This window comes from Salvia splendens, chromosome 18 (genome assembly GCF_004379255.2).
Source record: "Salvia splendens isolate huo1 chromosome 18, SspV2, whole genome shotgun sequence".
Lineage (NCBI taxonomy): Eukaryota > Viridiplantae > Streptophyta > Magnoliopsida > Lamiales > Lamiaceae > Salvia > Salvia splendens.
The window spans coordinates 22,922,235-22,944,246 of record NC_056049.1 but is presented as its reverse complement, the minus strand read 5'-3'; the positions used below and the strand labels follow the sequence as shown (position 1 = coordinate 22,944,246).

At 38.9% G+C, this 22,012-nt stretch overlaps 3 protein-coding genes and 1 pseudogene across 3 annotated transcripts; 2 read left to right on the top strand and 2 right to left on the bottom strand.

Annotated features, from left to right (window-relative positions):
- Positions 1 to 1,872: 1,872 nt before the first annotated feature.
- On the top strand, positions 1,873 to 3,537 carry LOC121776226 (annotated as a pseudogene).
- Positions 3,538 to 5,708: 2,171 nt separating this feature from the next.
- LOC121775715 (UDP-glycosyltransferase 75C1-like) lies at positions 5,709 to 7,652 on the top strand. Its single transcript, XM_042172741.1, has one exon. The coding sequence runs from the start codon at positions 6,144 to 6,146 to the stop codon at positions 7,515 to 7,517; it is 1,374 nt and encodes a 457-aa protein (XP_042028675.1). The 5' UTR covers positions 5,709 to 6,143; the 3' UTR covers positions 7,518 to 7,652.
- Positions 7,653 to 9,745: 2,093 nt separating this feature from the next.
- On the bottom strand, positions 9,746 to 11,125 carry LOC121775702. The gene has a single exon (XM_042172725.1). It carries the CDS (start codon positions 11,004 to 11,006, stop codon positions 10,296 to 10,298), a length of 711 nt encoding a protein of 236 aa, XP_042028659.1. The 5' UTR covers positions 11,007 to 11,125; the 3' UTR covers positions 9,746 to 10,295.
- Positions 11,126 to 12,700: 1,575 nt separating this feature from the next.
- On the bottom strand, positions 12,701 to 20,244 carry LOC121777177 (protein transport protein SEC23-like). The gene is made up of 12 exons (XM_042174344.1): positions 19,235 to 20,244; positions 18,876 to 19,049; positions 18,548 to 18,709; positions 17,808 to 17,950; positions 17,392 to 17,467; positions 16,881 to 17,047; positions 16,570 to 16,642; positions 15,798 to 15,875; positions 14,806 to 14,967; positions 14,450 to 14,713; positions 13,415 to 13,519; positions 12,701 to 13,278 (listed from the first exon to the last, which is right to left on the bottom strand). Exons 1-12 carry the CDS (start codon positions 20,003 to 20,005, stop codon positions 13,126 to 13,128), a joined length of 2,328 nt encoding a protein of 775 aa, XP_042030278.1. The 5' UTR covers positions 20,006 to 20,244; the 3' UTR covers positions 12,701 to 13,125.
- Between the last annotated feature and the right edge of the window lie 1,768 nt (positions 20,245 to 22,012).

The window sequence follows — 22,012 nt, the reverse complement described above, 5'->3', positions numbered from 1 at the left end:
TTCATTGTTTTCAATTTTACAACTAAAATAGTTAATATTAGTGAATGATAATTGTTTGTGTCTTGGGGAGGGCGTGGAATGTGGCGCATGGTTGTGGGAGTTGGGGTGTGGTGTGGCGCATAAAATGTGAGGACATTGATGACGTGGTAGTGAGTTGTGGCATGGCGTGGGGAATGGGTTGTGGATGCACTAAATTTTAGTGTAAGAGTCTATTTTTGCTACAATCATTTTTCTTCCTATTTCTTTTATATTTTACTTTTATAATAAACTTTATGTTATCCATTATTAATTGAGATCTACATACACAATAGACTTCTTATTATGACGGACGATTTTTTCTCAAACATTACCTTGCATATGATAGGTATTTTAATGGCATTAGAGATGTCAATTTCAATCCGAAATCCACGAATTGACAGCAAGAACCGATAATTTTATAAGATTATAGTTTAAAAGTTGTAGTGCACAAATATCACAACATGAATTACCCTAACTCGAATAACTCGTAACCCGTTAGAATTAACCCAAAACTAACCCAAGTTTCATACATTGGCCCAAAATAAGATAATTCTCATTATTTAAGTTTAAACTTTTATTAAGTACTTTTTTCATATTTATAAAATAAATTAAATTATCATATTTTAAACAAACGTGAATACTCATGTTTTGAAAAATATTCTTAATAACTTTGTTTTTATAATAAATTTATCATAAGATTTAAATGGTTGTGAGTAATCATTTTTTTTAAAATGAATGCTTGAAAGAAGCTCTTCGCTTATGGTGAGACAGAAAAATATTTTTTTTTCCATTCCAAGATAATAGAAATGCTTATTTTCATCATGTAGATTAGAAAATAGATGTTGAGTTTATTGAGAAAGGGAAGATAATTAAACTAAGAGATATAGAAGAAAGAGTAATTAACATATTATTATCATACATGTGACATGTATTTAATGGTGTTTTACCATATATTAACGGAACTTACAAAATAGAAACGAGATACTATAAATTAGTAGTATAAATAGCTTAATCATAGAGTGGAACAATAAATACTTGTACTATAAAATTTGAAGTCGTATGTCCCTCCACTAGTTACACCTCTTTGATAAATCCATTAAGATACCCAAATGCTTATGTAATGACTTGGAGCACAAATCTAGAGACACCAAAAATGGAGTCAGTATGATTTTTATACGGGTGATCGAAGAAGTAGGGATGGGTCGATACGATATATCGTATCGAAAATTTTGTATTGTTATCGTATCAAAAATATCGATATGAAAGAATTTTCCTATCATTACCATATCGAAAGTTTCGGTATTCCAAAATTTCAGTATGTATAATATCTATAACGTTATCGTATCAAAAATTCAGTATATCGTACTGAACTTCGGTATACCGTTTTGAACGGTATATCAAAATTAAATGGATAACTATTTTTTTTTTCTTTTTTTTTTTTTTTAGGATAACTATTTATGATTTTAGAGTTTCCAATAAATATTTTTTGAATATATAAATAAATTCAATTAATGTCATAGTGATGTGACAGTGCATTGAGATGTCCTAGTAGCAAAAGGTGTTTTTGATATGCTCTAGTGGTTGTCCGCTGGGACGTCCGCCCTATTGCGGATGCTTGCGGATGCTCTTAGATGGATCCTATCAGCTAAATCATGAACCGAAAAATGCTGCAACTTCAAAAGCCTCCCTTCCCAATTCCCATCCATCATTGCGTCACAAAAATTAACCGAATTTCAGAGTCTCGGAACTGTTACTCTCAAACCACCTCACTTGTCATGTTATTAGCAAAACCTACAAATTGCATGTGGTTCATTCATTAATAATATCACAACCCCATAATTTTAACTTTAATCAAACCAGCAAGCAAAATTCATCTTTGATTTTGTTCTTCTCTGTCGTCACCTCAAACATCACACACTAACTTATCTATATATAGATTCATACAAACAAATATCCCTTCCTTAAATTGTTCCAAACCCTTAAATCCCGCACTCAATTCACCACTCTTTTTGCTAATACAAAACCAATGGGACATCGTCACGTCCTCTTAGTAACCTTTCCGGCGCAAGGCCACATCAACCCTTCCCTCCAATTTGCAAAGAAGCACATAAAAATGGGCATCCACGTCACCTTCGCCACCGGCATCTCCGCGCGGCGGCGCCCGTCCTCACCAACGGCCTAACCTTCCTCGCCTTCTCCGACGAATTTGACGACGGTTACAATCTCGGCGACGACGCCAATATATTCATGGACGGCGCGATGCTAAGCCACCGGCTCCACCGCCGCAGCGGAGGAGGGCCGCCCCGTCACGTCCCTTGTCTACACGCTCCTCCTCCCCTGGGCGTCGGAGGTGGCGCGTGAGCTCCACATCCCCAGCGCGCTCCTCTGGATCCAACCGGCCACAGTCTTCAGCATATACTACCACTTTTTCAGCGGATTTTCCGGCGAAATCACCGAAAAATCGGATAATCTAGGCTGGAAAATCGAAATACCCGGAGCTCCGCCGCTCTCGAAACCGACCTTCCCTCTTTCCTCCTCCCTTCGTCATCGGAAGGGCATAAATTTGCGCTTCCGGCGTTTAAGGAGCAGTTAGACGCGCTGGACGCCGAGCCGGGCAAGCCGAAGGTGCTAGTCAACACCTTCTAAGCGCTCGAGGCGGAAGCGCTCGGCGCGTTAGACCGCTACGAGCTGATCGGAGTCGGACCGTTGATTCCCTCAGCTTTTGTCAACGGCGAGGATCCGTCGGACAAGTCGTTCGGCGGCGACCTCTTCGTTAAATCCGACGGCTGCATCTAGTGGCTGAGCTCGAAGCCGCAGTCGTCGGTGGTCTATGTGTCGTTCGGGAGCCTACTGAGGCTCCCGAGATGGAGGAGATCGCGGCCGGCCTCCTTCGCTCTGGGAGGCCGTTTTTGTGGGTGATACGGGCCATGGCCGACCTCCTTTGCTCTGGAGGTGCTGACGCACCCGTCACTAGGATGCTTTGTCACGCACTGTGGGTGGAACTTGACTCTGGAGAGCCTGTCCTGTGGGGTCCCTGTCGTTGCGTTTCCCCATTGGACGGATCAGGGGACGAATGCGAAGATGATAGAGGATGTGTGGAGGATTGGTGCTAGGGTAAGAGGTAATGAGGATGGGATTCTGGAGAGTGAGGGATTTGGAGATGTGTTGAGGAAGTGATGGATGGTGAAGTCAAGAGTTTGGAATTCAGACAAAATGCTAATAAATGGAAGGGATTGGCTAGAGAAGCTGCGGCGGAAAATGGATCTTCTACCATGAATTTGAAGGCGTTTTTGGTACATGCATCTTGAAGCTTAGTAGTGCGCCTCCTAGTCATGCAACGTCCGTGCTTAGGCATTGAGTATGCATATGCACAAGCGCGCGCTGAGCACACCGTGCGCACGCATTTGGATAATTCATGACCTTCTTATAAATTAGTGTTGTATTCATGTATAGCGTGGTTTAATTTTATTACGATTAAAAATGGTTTAGATGTTACGTTTATTATTCTTTGTGTTGGCAATTGAAACATAAAATGAACATAAAAAATTATCCCACATCGGTGTATACACAAAGCTTAATCCACTATATAAGTCTCATGGACCTCTCTTCCTATCACCAATTGGTTTTAGGATGGAACCCATGGATTTCTATCATGGTATCAAAGCGGGTCACCGATTGTGGGCTAAAAATTGACTGACCCAGCAGTATAATGATACGATACCTCAACCCACCGAACCGGAGCAGGCGGATGACGAACCACGGGAGCTAGATGAAGGGGAAGTAGTGCGTGAGGAGCAGCAGCCTCATTCCATTGCCGCGACGAAGCCCGCGAGGAAGAGAAGACCGCCGGAAAGACTTGGCGATTTTGTCTCCAAATAGGAGTCCGTTATTTTGCTATTTTATTTTGCTATTTTATTTCCTAGAATGTTGGTCTTTTATTATTTATTTTTGCACTTAAATCGAGCGTAATTATAAGCTCCGTCGGGTTTTCTTGTTGGTTCTTTCCCGATGTAGGATTAGGTCGAACCAAACCTAGGGTCCATAGATTATAAATAGGGCTATTTTGTTCATAACTCTTCATGAATGAAAATATTATTTTGCCCAACAACACGTTGACAACTGAAAACCTAGGCGACGCACTGCCCGACGGGAAAGAAATCTCGCGCACAGTCGATCTCCTTGAAGCCGCCGACCCTTTTCCGGGCGCCGGTACTGTTACATTGCCGCCAACCACGGTTGACGGCCCGTTAAGGGAGGAACAACCTTTAACATATAACTGGGCTGAAACCGAAAAAATGACTGACCCAGCAGTATAAACCGATCGGAAAAAAAAATTGGGTCGATTGTCCAATCGATGATAAAAAGTCCAACCCCTCCAAGATTCACCTTTAAGGGTTTGAGGGAGGGTGTTGGCAATTGAAACATAAAATGAACATAAAAAATTATCTCACATCGGTGTATACAAAAAGCTTAATCCACTATATAAGTCTCATGGACCTCTCTTCCTATCACCAATTGGTTTTAGGATGGAACCCATGGATTTCTATCACTTTTGAGAGATATGAAACGTACTTTATACTTTAATTCTTTGGAGTTCATCCAAGTAAAACATGTGACATGGGGAGAAAACATGCAGAGAGGGATTTGGATCCCCTGCTATGGAGAGAGGAGTTGCTGTCTCTCTCCTCACTATTTTACAAAAAAAATCAATATTTTAATACTATATTTTATAATTAAAATAATAATATATGTGAGACAACATTTCTACTATGCTTCTCTCCACAAAACAACAAGAGATCCAAACGCTGCAAAGAGAGTGTGGACAAAGGGTTGCTGGCTCCTGAAAATGTATATTCAATTAATACAAGTAGTGTTACTTTTTCATTAATAGTTTAGTTCTAATATTCTCCTTTTGATGAGACGATTTTATAAAATATAAAAGAAAGTCATTGAAACATTAGAAGAACGTGGAACCCATCTTTATATATTTGTTTATTATAAAAATGTGAATGAAATAAGTGGAATTCACAGAGTATTATTATAGTAAAAATAAAAATTAATGTTTAATGGAGAATATCAGAAATAGCAAAAATGAACATTCAATGAGGGAAGTTGGCAATTAATTCAAATCCACCTTCCATATCATATGTACTAATTTAATCTAATTTACATGTAACTCGGGGACTAATTAAAAGCTAATTTACGTGCAACTTCAGACTAAATTAGATTTAGTGGTGTGTCCAGAATCCAGATGTCCTAAAATTTTTAGTTATTATAGTAGAAATATATAAGTGGCTCAATGAATTTAAAATCAAAATACAATAGTCTCTCTTTTACTATTACTTCCGCCACATATCCAAGAGAGAACAAAAATGCCTAATTAATGACTTGGAGCGCAAACATATTGATTGACTTTTCAGCTCTTCGAACAACAAACATTTTTTTTAAGATTTTTTAGTTCACGATCTCACCGAAATTAAGACCTGTGGATGAATTGTGAAATTTTTAAATTCACAACTTTTGATATTATAATGTTCTAAAACTTTAAGAGATTGACCATTACATGACCTAGCTATTTTTACAGTCATAAAAAAATTGGATTCGTCATTCATATTTATGAATCATTCACTAGAATTAATATTTTCCATATAAAAAAGATAGTTGCATCGACAGATATCCATCTTTTATTATGTAATTGCATCTCTTACTCTAATTAACAAGGACCTAGAAACACAAGCAAACCTTAACTAAACAAAATGACAATTTTTGCTTCGAGATTGCAAGCTTATTCCATTGCATCATGATTCACCATTTCCTTGTCCTTTTGTCTATCACGTGCATGATTTTGCATACCTCTTTTTGATCATGATTGAAACAAGAAGGAAAATCCATCTTTGATTTATTAATTGAATCTCAACCTCAAAATCTCACTTTTTTAATCAAACCTGCAGCAAGGAAAATTCATCTTTGATTTTGCACTCGTCAGTCGTCACCTCAAACGTCATGACACACTCATCCCTCCACTACTTATCCCAAACTTTTATGATATCTACACATATTTATACATTCCAACTTTCCAATTCATCACTTAAGATGTGCATATATAGGAAATCCTTCCTTGACCAATGGAAAACCACCACGTGCTCATAGTAACCTTGCCAGCACAAGGCCACATCAACCCTTCCCTCCAATTTGCCAAGAAGCTCATAAAAACGGGCGTCCACGTCACCTTCGCCACCAGCCTCTCCGCGCGGCGGCGCATGGCGGAGACCGCCGCCAACAAGGGCCTAAACCTCCTCACATTCTCCGACGGATACGACGACGGTTACAAGCTCAGCGACGACACCAAAAAATTCATGACTAGTATACGAAGCAACGGCTCCAAGGCCTTGAGAGACGCCATCGCCGCCGCAGCGGAGGAGGGCCGCCCCGTCACGTGCCTAATCTACACTATCCTCCTCCCCTGGGCGACGGAGGTGGCGCGTGAGCTCCATATCCCCAGCACGCTCCTCTGGATCCAACCGGCCACCGTCTTCAGCATATACTACCACTTTTTCAACGGATTTTCCGACGAAATCACCCAAAAATCGGATAATCCAGGCTGGAAAATCGAAATCCCCGGAGCTCCGCCGCTCTCGAAAACCGACCTTCCCACCTTCCTCCTCCCTTCTTCGTCCTCGGAAGCGCTTGCGGCGTTTATGCAGCAGTTCGAAGCGCTCGATGCCGAGCCGAGCAAGCCGAAGGTGTTCGTCAACACCTTTGACTCGCTCGAGGCAGAAGCGCTCACTGCGATCGACCGCTACGAGCTGGTCGGAGTCGGACCGCTGATTCCATCCGCTTTCATCGGCGGAGAGGATTCGTGGGAGAAGTCGTTCGTCGTCGACTTCTTCGAGAAATCCGAAGGCTGCATCGAGTGGCTGAACTCGAAGCCGCAGTCGTCGGTGGTCTACGTGTCGTTCGGGAGCCTGCTGAGGCTCCCGAAGGCACAGATGGAGGAGATCGCGGCCGGCCTCCTTCGCTCTGGGAGGCCGTTTCTGTGGGTAATGCGAGGCGAGGAGAAGGAGAAGGAGAGTGAGAAGCTGAGCTGCTTAGAAGATTTGGATAAGATTGGGAAAATCGTGACGTGGTGCTCCCAGCTAGAGGTGCTGACGCACCCCTCGCTGGGATGCTTTGTCACGCACTGTGGGTGGAATTCGACTCTGGAGAGCCTGTCGTGTGGGGTCCCGGTTGTCGCGTTCCCTCGATGGACGGATCAGGGGACGAATGCGAAGATGATAGAGGATGTTTGGAGGATTGGGGCTAGGGTTAGAGCTAATGAGGATGGGATTGTGGAGAGTGAGGAGATTTGGAGGTGTGTTGAGGAAGTGATGGATGGTGGAGTCAAGAGTGTGGAATTCAGGCAAAATGCTAATAAATGGAAGGGATTGGCCAGAGAAGCTGCGGCGGAAAATGGATCTTCCACCATGAATTTGAAGGTGTTTTTAAATCAAGCATGTTGAAGTCATCATTAGTAGGGATGTTAATCGGACTGGACTAATATGTCTGGCCGGAATTAGAAAATTAATTCTTCCTTCCTATGAATTAAGTTTAACTAAAGCTAGTGCTAATATATATGCCTTGATCTTGTAAATTGAGTTGGACTTGTTGGGTTTATCATATTGCTATTAAATGACAAATAGTATCAGTATAGAAAATTAATTTATAAAAGTATGAACTATATTTCACTAATTTTTTAAAATTAATTTTATTTGCATGCATTTTTTAAATATGTGTCGAGTTAAAATGAGATATTTAATCTGATGAAGAGAGTACCAAATAACTATACCGTCGTTGATAATTTGATACAGTTATAGAGTAAATACAACATATAGTACTATTTTGCAAAATAAAAAATGTAAATAAACAAAAAAATCATTAGGAACTCAAAGTTTGATTCTACTTATGATCAAAATTTATCAATTGAAACAAATTTGAAAAGAACTATTATTACATGAAAATAATTTGTTCCGGCGAGAGTATGGGGTTATTGACCTTCCCGGGCCGGTGATGTGAATAAAATATTTCTTCTTTTCCCCATAGTTTTTGTGTATTTTCTCATGGGACAGAGCCCAAATTGAGAAAAAAGCTTAAAGTATAAAATAAAGGTATATATATATATATATATATGTATATTATTTTTAGTATTGAGAGAATGAAGAAAGAAATAGGAGTATGAATTATTGAAGAATTGGATTAAACTAATTTTTATTCATTTCAATAGATTATCAATCAATAAAAATGAGCTTTAGCTTAAAAGGTATGGTTGAAATAATCAGCAATAATGGCTTGACTTTGGTGAAGAATAAAACTTTAAACCAATGGGCCAATTTCTACCATTTGCAATGCACTGAGGTAGCTGGTGAATGTCTATTATTATTGAACTAGAAAAAAAAAACTTTCTTGTTAATAGTATATTCGAATAAAAAATTCAGGCCCATATTCATCACAGTGAACAATGTAGCCCACAAACCCTCAAACCCTAGACCTAGATTCTTCTCCAAGTATTAAGCCTCTATAAATTGATCGACCACATCACTAATTCTAATACCTCCATCCCTCATAAATCACTGCTGCTTCTTTCAGCTCTCCCTCCCAGTAATTTTGAGTATTTTTGGAATCAATTTGTTGCTGTTGCTGTTGCTGTTGCGATCGGCTTTCGTGGAGAAAGTGCCGGTAGAGATTTGATTTACGGCGGCAGCTCAAGGTATCCCGGTAGCTTCAGTTTATGAGGTTTTGAATAATTTTCCATTATTATTCAACATTTACCGTTGATTTTGTTTGAATTATGTCTTTAAAGATGTATGTTGCTGATCTAAATTGCTTATTGTGAGAACTATTAGATATATTTAGATCGCCGGTTAATTTACTGAAATTGGTTGTTATTTTTTTAAATTTATATTTTCAAGTTCAACCGTTTCCTTTTACCCGATTTAGTGAAATTTTTTGATCTGATGTTTTTATCTTTTCAAGTTTTACCTTTTACGTCACTGTAAATCACCATAACTGTCCTTTTTATTCTATTTTTTTTTTGTATTTTTTATTATTGATTAAAATCTTTGTGAATATCGTCACCGACAATCTACTTGCTTATGGATATTGTATTTTGTTATCATTTATTTAAAATTATTAACGAATATTTTTATTTTTTTGCAGGGGTTGTGCTATTGATAACGGGACATATTTGAAGGCTATATTTCGGTACTATAATGAAGGGGCTCTATGTAGAAAAGTTGGTTGAGGTTGAAAATCATTTTAAAAATAATGTGGCTTTAGAAATTGTGTGGCTTAATGAATCATGATTATTGCTATTTTTATGTGATTTGGTTTTAAAATATTTTCAATGAGCGATTCATTAGGCTCACACAGTTTCCCAAGCAGCAATATAAATCTCAAATTGTTTTGCTTCAACAAACTAGTTGTTTATTTAGAGCCCTTTTATTATAGTGTTGAATATAGCCATATTGCCTTCTTCCAAAAGTTTTTTTAATTAGTACTGCAATTTCAGCTTTATTCTCAATATTTTCCATTTATTTTGATATGATGATTTTCTTCTTTTGTTTTTCCTATCTATTCTAGATTGCAGCAGAGTGTGTGTGGTTAAACTTCAGAGATATATGATTTAATATTTTTTCATCTAATAAAGATTTATAATCTAGAAACTATTAATTTTTAAAGTACTTGTTTGGTATGTAGTAGATTGTTAAGCTTGTTTGTGATTATTATATATATTGACAGAATGTATTTAATTATACAGATAATTTCAACCCGTAAATTAGGTATAAATTTCTATTCTGTATCTATATCGATTCCAATTCCTTTATAATTACTATTACACAATCCTGTACTTTTTAACTCATGGCATTTTAATTATTTCTAATAAACTGTGAAGATATGTTTATCTCATCCTGCAATGTGTTGCCACAACCTTCATGACATTTTTTTACGAGTACTGCTTCAAATTTGCATCTATAGACTATACATACAGAAAATTCAAAAACATTCGTCCACTAAATTGAACAATCTAAATAACTGAAAAACATTAACCATGCCTCAATTACATTATTTTACAACATACATACAATAGCTAAAATTTACGATTTCAAAACAAACTTCCACTAAACTGAACAATCTAAATAGCTGAAAAACATTAAACGTGCCACTATTACATAAGATATTCCACTAACACGTAAGATAGCTAAATCTAAGATTTGAAATCTGAACGTTGTTCCCATAAATGATCAACTAGAGCGTTCCCATAAATGATCAACTAAAGCATTTTGGAGTTCTAGATGAGCATTTTTAGTTCTTATCGCTTCATACCAAGACAAGTACTCTTGAAACCGAGCATCTTGATTGGTTGCCATCTCAACTTCTGGTTTTGGCGCCTCTCTAGCAACTTCAATTGGAGAAGTAAAATCGCGCTCATCTTCAACTATCATGTTGTGCAAAATTATACATGTAATCATTATGTCACGCAATGCTTCTTTATCCCAATCACGCACAGGTCCTACCACAATTGTAAAACGTGCCTGAAGAACACCAATAGCGCGTTCTAAATCTTTTTTGCATGCTTCTTGTTTCATTGCAAAATATTCCGTCTTTGGATAACGAGGCTCTTCAATTGTTTGCACAATCGTAGACCATTTCGGATATATACTGTCAGCTAAGTAATAACCCATATTGTATTCTTTTCCTTGAATAACATAATGAGCTATAGGAGCAATACCTTGAGTGAGATTATATAAAAGATTAGATGAAGCTGACACATTCACATCAACATCGTTGCTGGTGTTAGGGAATCCAAAATAAGCATGCCATATCCAAAGATCATAATCCGCTATAGCTTCAAGAATAATCGTAGGATTTCCACTACGACCTGAACGTGAACTACTCCACCCGGTAGGACAATTTTGCCATTTCCAATGCATACAACCTAAACTGCCCAACATCCCCGGAAATCCATGTTGTTCACCAATATATAGAAGTCTAGCAATATCACTACTTGTTGGCGCTCTCAAATACTGAGTTGAAAAAACTCTATTATCGCGCGACAAAAACGTTTTAGGCTTTTAATCACACTGCTCTCGCTTAATTTGACATACTCATCATTGGCATCAGGTAGCAAACCTCTTGTCAATACATGAATAGCTGATGTTACCTTTTGAAGGGGTGATAGTCCCGCCCGTCCCGTTGCATCTCGTCGTTGTATGAAATATTCATCGTGTTCCTTAACTGCATCCACAATGCGAACGAACAATGGACGAGACATACGGAATTTTCTTCGGAACATGGCCTCATTGCACAATGGATTATCTGCAAAGTAATCATTGTACAATCTAACGTGAGCTCCCTCTCGATCACGATTGATGACAATATGCCCGAGAACCGAACCACGTCGTGTTGCTTGGCGGCTTTGTTGGTCAAGAAGGTGTTGAATCAACAAGTTGTTGCTGTGGATTCTTTGAAGCATAAATTCTTGTGTTTGGATGAAAAAGTTCATCATTTGCAAATTTCCCTCATCTTCATCCGAAGATGATGAAGAATTGTAACGAGAGTTTGGATCCATTTCAGAGGATAGAAAATAGTTTTTGAAAGAACAGTATTTGAACGAGTAGAATAATTGATGATACAAATAAATGAGTAAAACTTTTCAATTTATAATAGTACGACGACAGTACAATCTAGGTGCTTTTGATCTTAACCATTCATTACAAATATAAAAGTAATCTAGCCATTCATCCAAAAGTAAAAACTACAAAAGCATAATCCGTATGCTTTTAATCTCAGTCATTCATCACAAAAGTGCAAATCAATCTTATCCGTATGCACAAAAATAGGAAGCACAAAAGCATAATCCGTGTGCTTTTAATCTCAACCATTCATCACAAAAGCATAAAATCAATCCTAGTCATCAATGCAAAATAGAAAACACAATCCCTGTTCGTTTTCATGATTTCATCCCAATTTATCAACGAAAGCACAAATTAAGCTCATCGTTATATAAGTGATGCCTATTAAACATATCAGCCCATTAATTAAGTGAAATCAAATAATTAAATGAGGTTATCCATTCGCATAAATCATAATGGACCGAGCCCAATTATAAGGTAGTTAATTAAACACATTAGCCATTTAATTTATTGAATTATTGAACAACCAATTAATTCAATGTCCAATTAAAACCTAATTTAATTAAATCGATTGACGACTTAAGTAAAGCCTAACCCAAGTGAACCGTACAAACACAAATACTAACTCTTTTTTTTCATTTGAATCATTTTTTTATTTTAAAATTCATTATAGTTGAATCATTTTTTCATTTTAAAAAGTTCGTTTGAATAACTTCCCTACATAGTAGTAATAATAATTAATTCACCTTTTTTCCTTACTTCATTCTCCCTTTTACTTCGTTCACTTTTCTACGTTACTCTCACTACTTTCTCCTCTTACTTTTCTCTCGCTCACACAATAAACATTTTTTCTTAAACTTCGTGCCAAAAAGAAACGCCACAACAATGGCGGAACAGAGGGAGCAAGCAGTAGCAATGTTCAAAACCGAAAAATTTGCCGTTGCACGCATTTTGTATTGGCGCACGGTTGTATATGGTCATAACAACAAGATGGCAAGAACCCACAACAAAGATAAGTTGGAAGATATACTTTCTATTCCAAATAGAAATAACAAAAAGCTGTCTAGCCTCCATCACATCCTAAAATTCAATACAAAAATTTCAATCACAGCGGAATATAAGGTGGAAAATTAGCAATATATGTCAAAACACAAAAAATGTCACCTTTTAACTTACAACTATACCCTTAGGTCTGTCCAATAACTATTTAAGTTACAAAAATTCGGCGAGCACCTCGGAATCCAATGAAGCAAAAGACCTCTCAAGCCCACCAACTACTCATTGTTCAAACAGTGAGGCTCTATAACCTCATTCTCGCAATTGGACGACAATAAGGCATAGTTTCATACAGGAACTAGACGAGGCATAATTCACTCCAGCACTTTTTCCAGAGAATCCAAGAAACCGTTGAGCAGGTGAATCAACTCTCATTACCTTGTTAAGAAGCTTGAACTGCAAGCCTCTGAAGGTGATCGATGAATACTTGTAGACTTACATCATCGGTGAAGATGACATCTGAACCGGTCTGCATCATTTCTTGTGCACTACTGTAGGTGGCTGAAGGATTCAACTTTGCCAGCAAAAACCTTGCCTGTTGCCAACATTTATACGCATTCAAAGATGAATCGATGAAAAAAATAGTTAGCAAGATTGGATATGGTCACACATTCACCTCAACCAGAAAACAATAAAATGTAGATTGGATTATATCAGGAGGTAAAGATTACCTGGGAACCATGCTGATCACACACCACAAGCCTTGGTACAGGAAAACGGTCACGAATTATCAATTGGGCATCCTCTTGTGGAGCTTGTAACAACATAGCAAAGGCCTATGAATGCAAAGGTTTATTAAATGAAATTTCTCTCGTGCATTGCAACAAAGTATCACTCTAATGTAGCACAGCAAAGATGAAACCTTTCATGTTATATATGGACTGAATACCAACTATGAACAGTAAGACAGGCCGTTGGAGATGTCTAGAGACGAGAAGGAAGATATTGACTTTCAAATATGATAATTATTACCAGAAAACCAAGGAAATTGTGCATGACTGAAAGAAGAGAGCAATCGCATGAAGAGTAACATGAGCTGAAATAGATGTTTAGAGGCAAGAAAAATGATGTGCCCTCTGCAGATATCATCATCACCGGTCAAACTATGACGTGGAACGGAAGAAAATAAGACAATAACAGCATGGCCAAACCTACAGCTGAACTCCAAAGCATAATTCAAGGGACTAGGAATTGCAATTGTTACAATTCAAACAAAGATCAAAAGCTCTTCGATGGCAAAATATACTATAGTTCTCTTAATCCAACAACTCTCCATATCTGTACAAGAGTTAAGCTTCCACTTGAAAGAGTTGGAATAGATAAAATATCTAGTAAAGACAAATTATTAGTCATAATAATGCTCCATGAGAAGGAACTTGAATGGAAGTGACCATTTCATAAATTAGAGAAATACATCCAATTCAAGGAAGTCCTAACATTATCCTATGATGCGGTGCTGCCTTGATGGAAAAAAAAAGTTAACAAAGCAAAATAAGCAGATCAACTACTATACGCTAATGGCATTAAGTTTCCCGTCAATATTTCCTAGTACGAGTTCACCGTCATTTTACCCACACCAGAAGACAGCCAAAGCAGGAACAATTAAAACCTAAAAGAGTTCAATTGATAAAACAATAGAAGCTCTACCTAAAAGAGTTCAAATGTAACAACAGTCACCAACCAAGATGAGCAGAATTAAAACATACCTCATGTTCTGGCTGGTTCTGGCAACCCATATTCCTCCACTGAGCTATACTCATTCCGTGAAATATAACGACACTAAAATAAGAGTCCAGCAGGAGAATACAATCTGGTGCAATGGATTGTACATCAAGAAAAGCAGGTGCAGGAAGTGAACTAAATGCATATGATATCAGTGATGGTTGAATCATGACTACAGCATTGCTAATACTCTCTCGGTTCAACAAAATACGGAAATAGGCAGTCTCATCCGGACTATTGTTAAACGCCTATAGAGAAAGGGAAAACTAGAGAGATTAAGAACTATTACACAATATTATAATTGAGCAAGGAAACATAAACACTGTGCGCAGCATTTCACCTGTACAAACTGTGACCGTCGCAGATTGAACATGAACTGAGGAAACAACGAAAAACAGGGGTTTAAGGTGAACGAGGCAGGATCATCTTTGCGATAGTCCCCAAATTTGGAACACAAGCGTATCAAATTCCTATCTAACCATCTTGTCGCATCAAAACCTTCCTGAGCATAGTCACCAATTAAACTATCATAACTAAGCAATAAAATACATAATATAGTAGCCTGCATCAAATAATTCAACCTCTATAACATCAATTTGGTCGTTTATTATTTCTACCCTTGTCGCCTAGATTCAGTTCTAGACTATATTTGTCTAGCAAGACAAGAATAGTACTAACAAAGGTCAAGTCATCCCTAAAGTACGAAAACTATCCTATCTGGTATCCATATTGTTCCTTAAATGTATAAAAATCACAGTTATGAGACTTGGTAACCCGATTGATTAATCTTCAGTCCATCTTCTCCAATTAAACTATCATAACTAAGCAATAAAATACATAATATAGAAGCCTGCATCAAATAATTCAACCTCTATAACATCAATTTGGTCGTTTATTATTTCTACCCTTGTCGCCTAGATTCAGTTCTAGACTATATTTATCTAGCAAGACAAGAATAGCACTAACAAACGTCAAGTCATCCCTAAAGTACGAAAACTATCCTATCTGGTATCCATATTGTTCCTTAAATGTATAAAAATCATATTTATGAGACTTGGTAACCCGATTGATTAATCTTCAGTCCATCTTCAAAGTTATGTTAGCATTTACTCAGCTAATTTCCTTCAAATTCAACTGTTTGTTTTCTCAATAAGTCACAGATCTCAAATATGTCACTTTATCAGTATCTTCATTTTTCAAATGTCCTAGTGGAAGAAACCCAGTATCCCAGAGTGAGATGGCCAAATTCATAGCTAGCATACAGAGAAAAAACTAGGTATTTTTTGCTCCATATTCATAGGACAGGTGCCAAAGGTATGGGACAAGTTTTACCTCTATTTCCATTTTATAAGAAGCTAGTCTGGCCATTACTACAGCAGCAACCTCTTGATCAAATCCTTGAACTAAATCCTGAAGCCACACAGAAAATGGGGAAGAGTTTCAGTCAGCCAGAAATAAATAACATACTTTCTGTGAACAATAATAAGAGAACTAAAAAGAAGCATGTTCACAACACACAGAACCATGATGATTTCCAATAAATTAATAGTAAATCAAACTTTCCTGTAAGCACAACTAAATAAATTCCAAAACATGTTACATTATATCTCCTCATCTTCTTCTTCACCAAACTTCTTACAATCTAGATGTTTTCCCTTTTCCCAACTTTTTCACTTTTACAAACTCCTTTTTTTATGTTTTAGTTTGTTATACAAATACTATATAAGCAGAACTTGTACTCATTTAAAATTATATACTCCCTCCGTCCCGCTTCTCGATGTTATTCTCTCTCTTACTTTACCATTTCTTCACTTTAACTATTTATTATCATTTTTACAAAATGAGTGCTCAAAAGCAACTGGGACTGCTAAAGCGGGACGGAGGGAGTATAAAAAAGCCTATGATATTTTTTTGTTGACACACATGCCTTAGAGCCTAGGTTCACCACCTCAGTGATGTAGTGTGCCTTGAAGGCTCTTGAGGGACTGAGTCTTGCAACACAGATGCAATAATAAACTACTACAACTAACATTTTCTTGTTGAAGGATCTTCCCAGAAAATGAGACAATAGGAAAAAGATTGGGAGAGAGGAGAAATAACCAACCTCACTGCCTGCCACCCAATTCCGTGTAACAGTTGTGACCCTCAGCCTCATCTGGCCATCAGAGCTTTGATAACTGTATCCAAAAGAAAGAAATTATATTACAATTCAGCATCTGTAGTTGAGTTACTCATTGCTAAGACGGAAACATGCATCTTATCAAGAGAGAAAAAACTAGGCATACCATCTTGGAATACAAAACTGGTAGGAAAAAATATAAAAACGAAAAAAAAGAGAGAAAGGGCCAATGAAAGTCAGAATTACTAGTTGGGACTCATTCAATTACTAGATAGGTTATAGAGATTCCCTCATACCTAGTAAGGAACTGTATGTATAATTGACTTGACCCTGAAGGATCAGACTTTTCACTGGATGAAACGTCAAAGAAAACCGTCAGGCACGTACTTTTGTCAAGGCCACACATCTTCCAAGCTGTAGTATTGCCCTGTCCTATAACTGTGTTAGCAACAGCAGGCCCTTTCTGCACAAAACATCATATCCGTATCAGACAAGATAAGTCAATGTAACAGCATAAACAGCAACCCGCAAACAGAACTAGAATTGGAGTCTTATACTCCCTCTGCTCCATGTTAATTGAGTCATTTTTCTATTTTGGGAAGTTCCAACATCATTGAGTCATTTCTATTTTTGGCAAAAAGTAATCCTCTCACTTACTTTATTCTCTCTTACTACATTCACCATCCACTATTCCACTTAACACACTATTCTTAAACTCCGTGCCGAAACAAAATGCCTCTTTTAACAAGGAACGGAGGGAGTACTAATTACTACTAAAAACAGTATGATGAAGTTTGGATTAAAAACCTTCTCAAGTGAGGTACATGGACCAATGATCCCTTGGACTTTGATATCCTTTGAGCAGTTGATCTCCAGCGTACCACTAAAAATATTCAGTGATAATTATTATAAGATGTTAGAAATGACCATAACTTTCTGTCAAACAAAAGTCAATGCATCATATTAGTTTAAAAAACGAGACAATCAATCAATATTTCACCTCAGCATAAAGAAAGTGGCTACTAATCTGAACTTATTAGATAGTAAAGAAAATATTTCTAATATAATTGGTCATGCTTATTAAACAACCAAGAAACAGCATAATCATGATACAAATATATAAAATGGCAAGTTTTTAATTAAAATAAAGAGATAGTGCACCCTCCTTTGCTTTGCTACCATGTAACTGGAAAAGACCTTACTAACTCCAATGGTCAACTTACTTGAATGCAAGCCCCAATGACTGCTCTCCAACTTCAAATATGCGCTTGAACGAATCCTTGAAGACAGAGTGGCCAAAACTTTCAGCCAAAACAACAAGTCCACCAGTTTTTTCAATGGCAATCTTCATTTCAGCAATCCCAACCTGAAGTGTGAATTCACACTGTTAAGTAACAGTAAAGCCGGAATTGGTTGAAATAGGAATCTTGTAGAGGTGTGAGATGCACCAAGTCCCAGATAAACCAAAGCAGTGCCCAACATGGGTCAGCCAAGGAATGTAAGAAGATATCCACTCTCCAATCTTTGTATTTATTATCATAGTTGAAAATAAGACATTCGTGTTTATTATATCCACTACAGCACAGAGTATGAACTAATGGAGTAATGGTGCGTAAAAACAATTTATGATTCTATATTTTGGCTGGGGGAGTTCAGAAATATTGAGATTTATGCTAGTAACATCCATAAATAGGAACAAGAACCGGTAGCAATATTTTAGATAGGAGTATTATGCATTGATTGTTTTAGTTTCCATCTCAGTAAATGTTCTCTCACTTCAAAAAGAAACCTCGCTTTGGAAAGATAATAGTGTTCAGAAAAGACAAATTTTGAACCAGCACTTTCTTTTAGTCTCACATAGACCTGTACAGTCCATCTGTAACATATGTTTAGCATGATAATGAATACACAAATAACATAAACCATGAACAGGCAATATGAAGTCAAGTTGAGCACCACAAACCTGATCGAGAGCAGAGGCAAAGACATCCAACACATGTCCTTGACTAACTAACTGTTTCCCAAGTTCATGGTAGAAATGGACTGCTTTCTTAAAGAAGGGTGCTGCGTCCTTGTCAAGATCTTTATGTGAACGGACTGGATCAGACAGATCTTTTGAGACAATCTATACAAGACAAAGAACACTGTTATTACCAGCTAAGTTTCCAAACAAAATAATACAAGATTCAAAATGGTGGAGGAAGCATTTCTATTTGCTAGAGTCCATTCCTTTTGTTTTTTGTTATACAGTATACACATATTTCATGGAGACTAAAAATTCAAGGCATTACCGATCCAGGACCTTCTGTGCATGGACCTCCTACCAATAAAATAATCCTTGCACCTGTCCCTGATGTTGATGCCCCTAGAAGTCCAGTGGAAACACTCAATGCAACTCCCGTACACCGCAATGCCCTATTACCTGGGGCCATCGGCCACTGATCGGTCACTAACTCGTCCAACAACTGCATCACAGAAAGTCCCACAGAAAGATAAGATTGACAATTTGACATAAAACAATGATCGAAACTGCCACAATGTAAAATAATAAGTCACATTTATTTATAACATGTATATCCAGGCTCTAAACTCTATCCTCAAAGACCAAACCAAAAACTTAATATGCAGATAGCAGGTAAATAATCATTACTGAATCAAGTGTGTAGTCGCATTCGGATGCGGGTAACAAAAATCTATTGATACCCGTGTTTGGCCCAGCTCCAGCCACAGGGCTCGGGACACCGCCACTCTTCTGCATGCCCGGGCCAGCCCGCCTATTGCCCGGCACAGCAAGGCCCAATTGCTCCAAGACCTGATCTTTTGTGATGTCCTTCGATCCCCTAAAAACATACACCTTTGACATTTCCGAGAACCCCAATTCGTGCACCTGCACCTGCGTGCCATACGATACAAACCCAACCATAGCATTTTCTGGCAGCATCCCAATCGCCCGCTTCAGCGCAGATTTGGCAAACTCCAACTCCTCCTCGATCATGCACGTATCCAGCACAAACAAAAAAATCGGAGAAGGCGCCGCAGCCGGGTTGAAATCCTGCGGGTTCTGGATCGAATATTCAACTGACGGGAAATTGGGGTACAATTCGGCAGGCACATTCGTCTCCGATATCGATGAATAATAATGCGGGAACTGGTTCCTCTGAAAGCAGAATGGACAGATCCATATGAGGGCAGTGAAATCAACTCGGCAGAAGGGGTTTAGCACGGCGGAGCACGTCTTGCATCGGAGCGGCGCGTAGGGGAGGATCTGCAGATCCACGTGGGGGCGGATCGGCTGGATTGAGGCTGCGATTGGGATCACGCACTTGGACGCCTCCACCTTCGATCGCGGCCAATTCAGCCACGTCATCCGGACTCCTTCGATTCCCTCTGGTTCGGTTTGAGCTAGCTCCGGCGCGGCCATTGATGAAGCAATGGGGGTGCTGTTAGGTTGGGGAATGCGAAATCGGAGGGGATTCCGGGAAAATTAAGGGAAATTGGGGGTTTTCTGGATGAGGGTTTTTGCGGTTGGGCGGACCCCAAAGGCGATAGAGAGGGGGGCGAAGAGAGGGAGGGAGAGGCAGAGGGGTCACGCCGGAGGAAGAGAGGGAGAAAATGGAGTCAAGGGTGTGTGTTGTGTGTGAAATCAAACGAGCAATGAAACGTAATTGAAGGTGCAATGGGTAAATTATGACGGCTCCCAATATATCCATGAGGCCATCCACAACCCTATCACTGTCACTATACCATCCCTTAATAGTCCCTTAAATTACCATTCACGTGTCTCACTATATTTTTTTACTCTATTCCTTAACTAAGGGACGGAACATCCCTTATTCGTCCCTTAAATTACTATTCATTCAGTTTCATTTTTTTATTTTTTTCCAATAAATTCAATTAATAAACAACACACTTCATTAAAAATAAAATAACATTACAACATAAAATTCGTAAAAAATTAAAAAAACATAATTAAAAATTCTAAAAAATATAAAAATACATAATTTAATTTCCTCCGCCAAAGTTTGCTCAAATGTGCTCCATTAGATTATCTTGGAGTTGGGCGTGGACGGTAGAGTCACGTGTCCTTGCCCGAATAGACAACCGTTCTTGTATAGACGGATGCACTCCACTTCGAGGCGGACTACATGCAGTTGAGCTTCCGGGGACTTCAGGGTCGAACCAATTTCCCGCCTCGGGTCCTTCGTCTTGGGCAATCATATTGTACAAGATTATGCACGTATACATGATGGCGACCATGCTCTCCATGAACCACGTACGAGCCGGAGCTTTGATAATGTTGAAGCGCGCTTGGAGAACCCCGAATGCCCGCTCCACATCCTTCCAATCAGCCTCCTGCTTCTACGGAAAAAGCGTTTGCTTTGCGTTCACAGGTCTGGGGCATGTCTTCACGAAGGTTGGCCATTTCGGGTAGATGCCGTCGGCAAGATAGTACCCCATTTTATAGCGTCGGTTGTTAGCGGTGAAGTTGATGGCCGACGCTTTACCATCCAAAACTTCGGCGAAGAGGTCGGATTGGTGGAGCACGTTTATGTCGTTGTTTGAGCCGGGGACCCCGAAGTACGCATGCCAGATCCATAGCCGTTAGTCGGCGACGGCCTCGAGTATAACGGTGGGTGGGTGCCTTTATGGCCGCTCGTGAACGACCCTCTCCACGCTACCGGACAATTCTTCCATTGCCAGTGCATGCAATCGACGCTGCCAAGCATTCCGGGGAATCCGTGCACTTGTTCGTGAAGGCGGAGTATAAACTGGCAATCTGTCGTGCTTGGCTTCCGGAGAAATTCGTCGGTGAAGGCTGCCCGGACGCCTTTTACAGAATTGGAGCAAACACATTGTCCCAATGCTGTCTTTAATGTGGAGGTATTCGTCGAACACATCCGCCGTTTGTCCAGTCGCAAGCTGACGGATTGCTGCCGTACATTTCTGCAGCGTTGTGTGGCTGGGACGTCCGACGGCGTCGAACCTTTCTTGGAAGAACTCTTTCTGGGCCGTCAATGTATTTGCGATGTGGAGAAATAGCGGTCGCCGCATGCTGAAACGGCGACGGGAGTAGGTATCTCCCCACACCAAGTTATCGCAGAAGTAGTCGCGGTCTAACCTTGCGGCGGCTTCCTCCCGGTTATGATGGATGTAAGTACGGGAGCGTCTTTGGGGCGGCGCGGCTTCCTCCGCCTCCCGGCGTCGATCTTCTTCAAGTGATTCTTCCATTATTCGACGCATTTGCTCATACGGATCCATGAGATCGATTAAATTTGGGGGAAGAATAAAAGAGAGATGATTTGAGATGAAAATTGGAGAGGAAATGAAGATGATTTGGGAAGAATATGTGTAATTGTGTGTGAAATGAGGGTGAATTATGAGTATTTATAGAGTAAAAAAAATAAATAAAAATAAAAAATGAAAACGG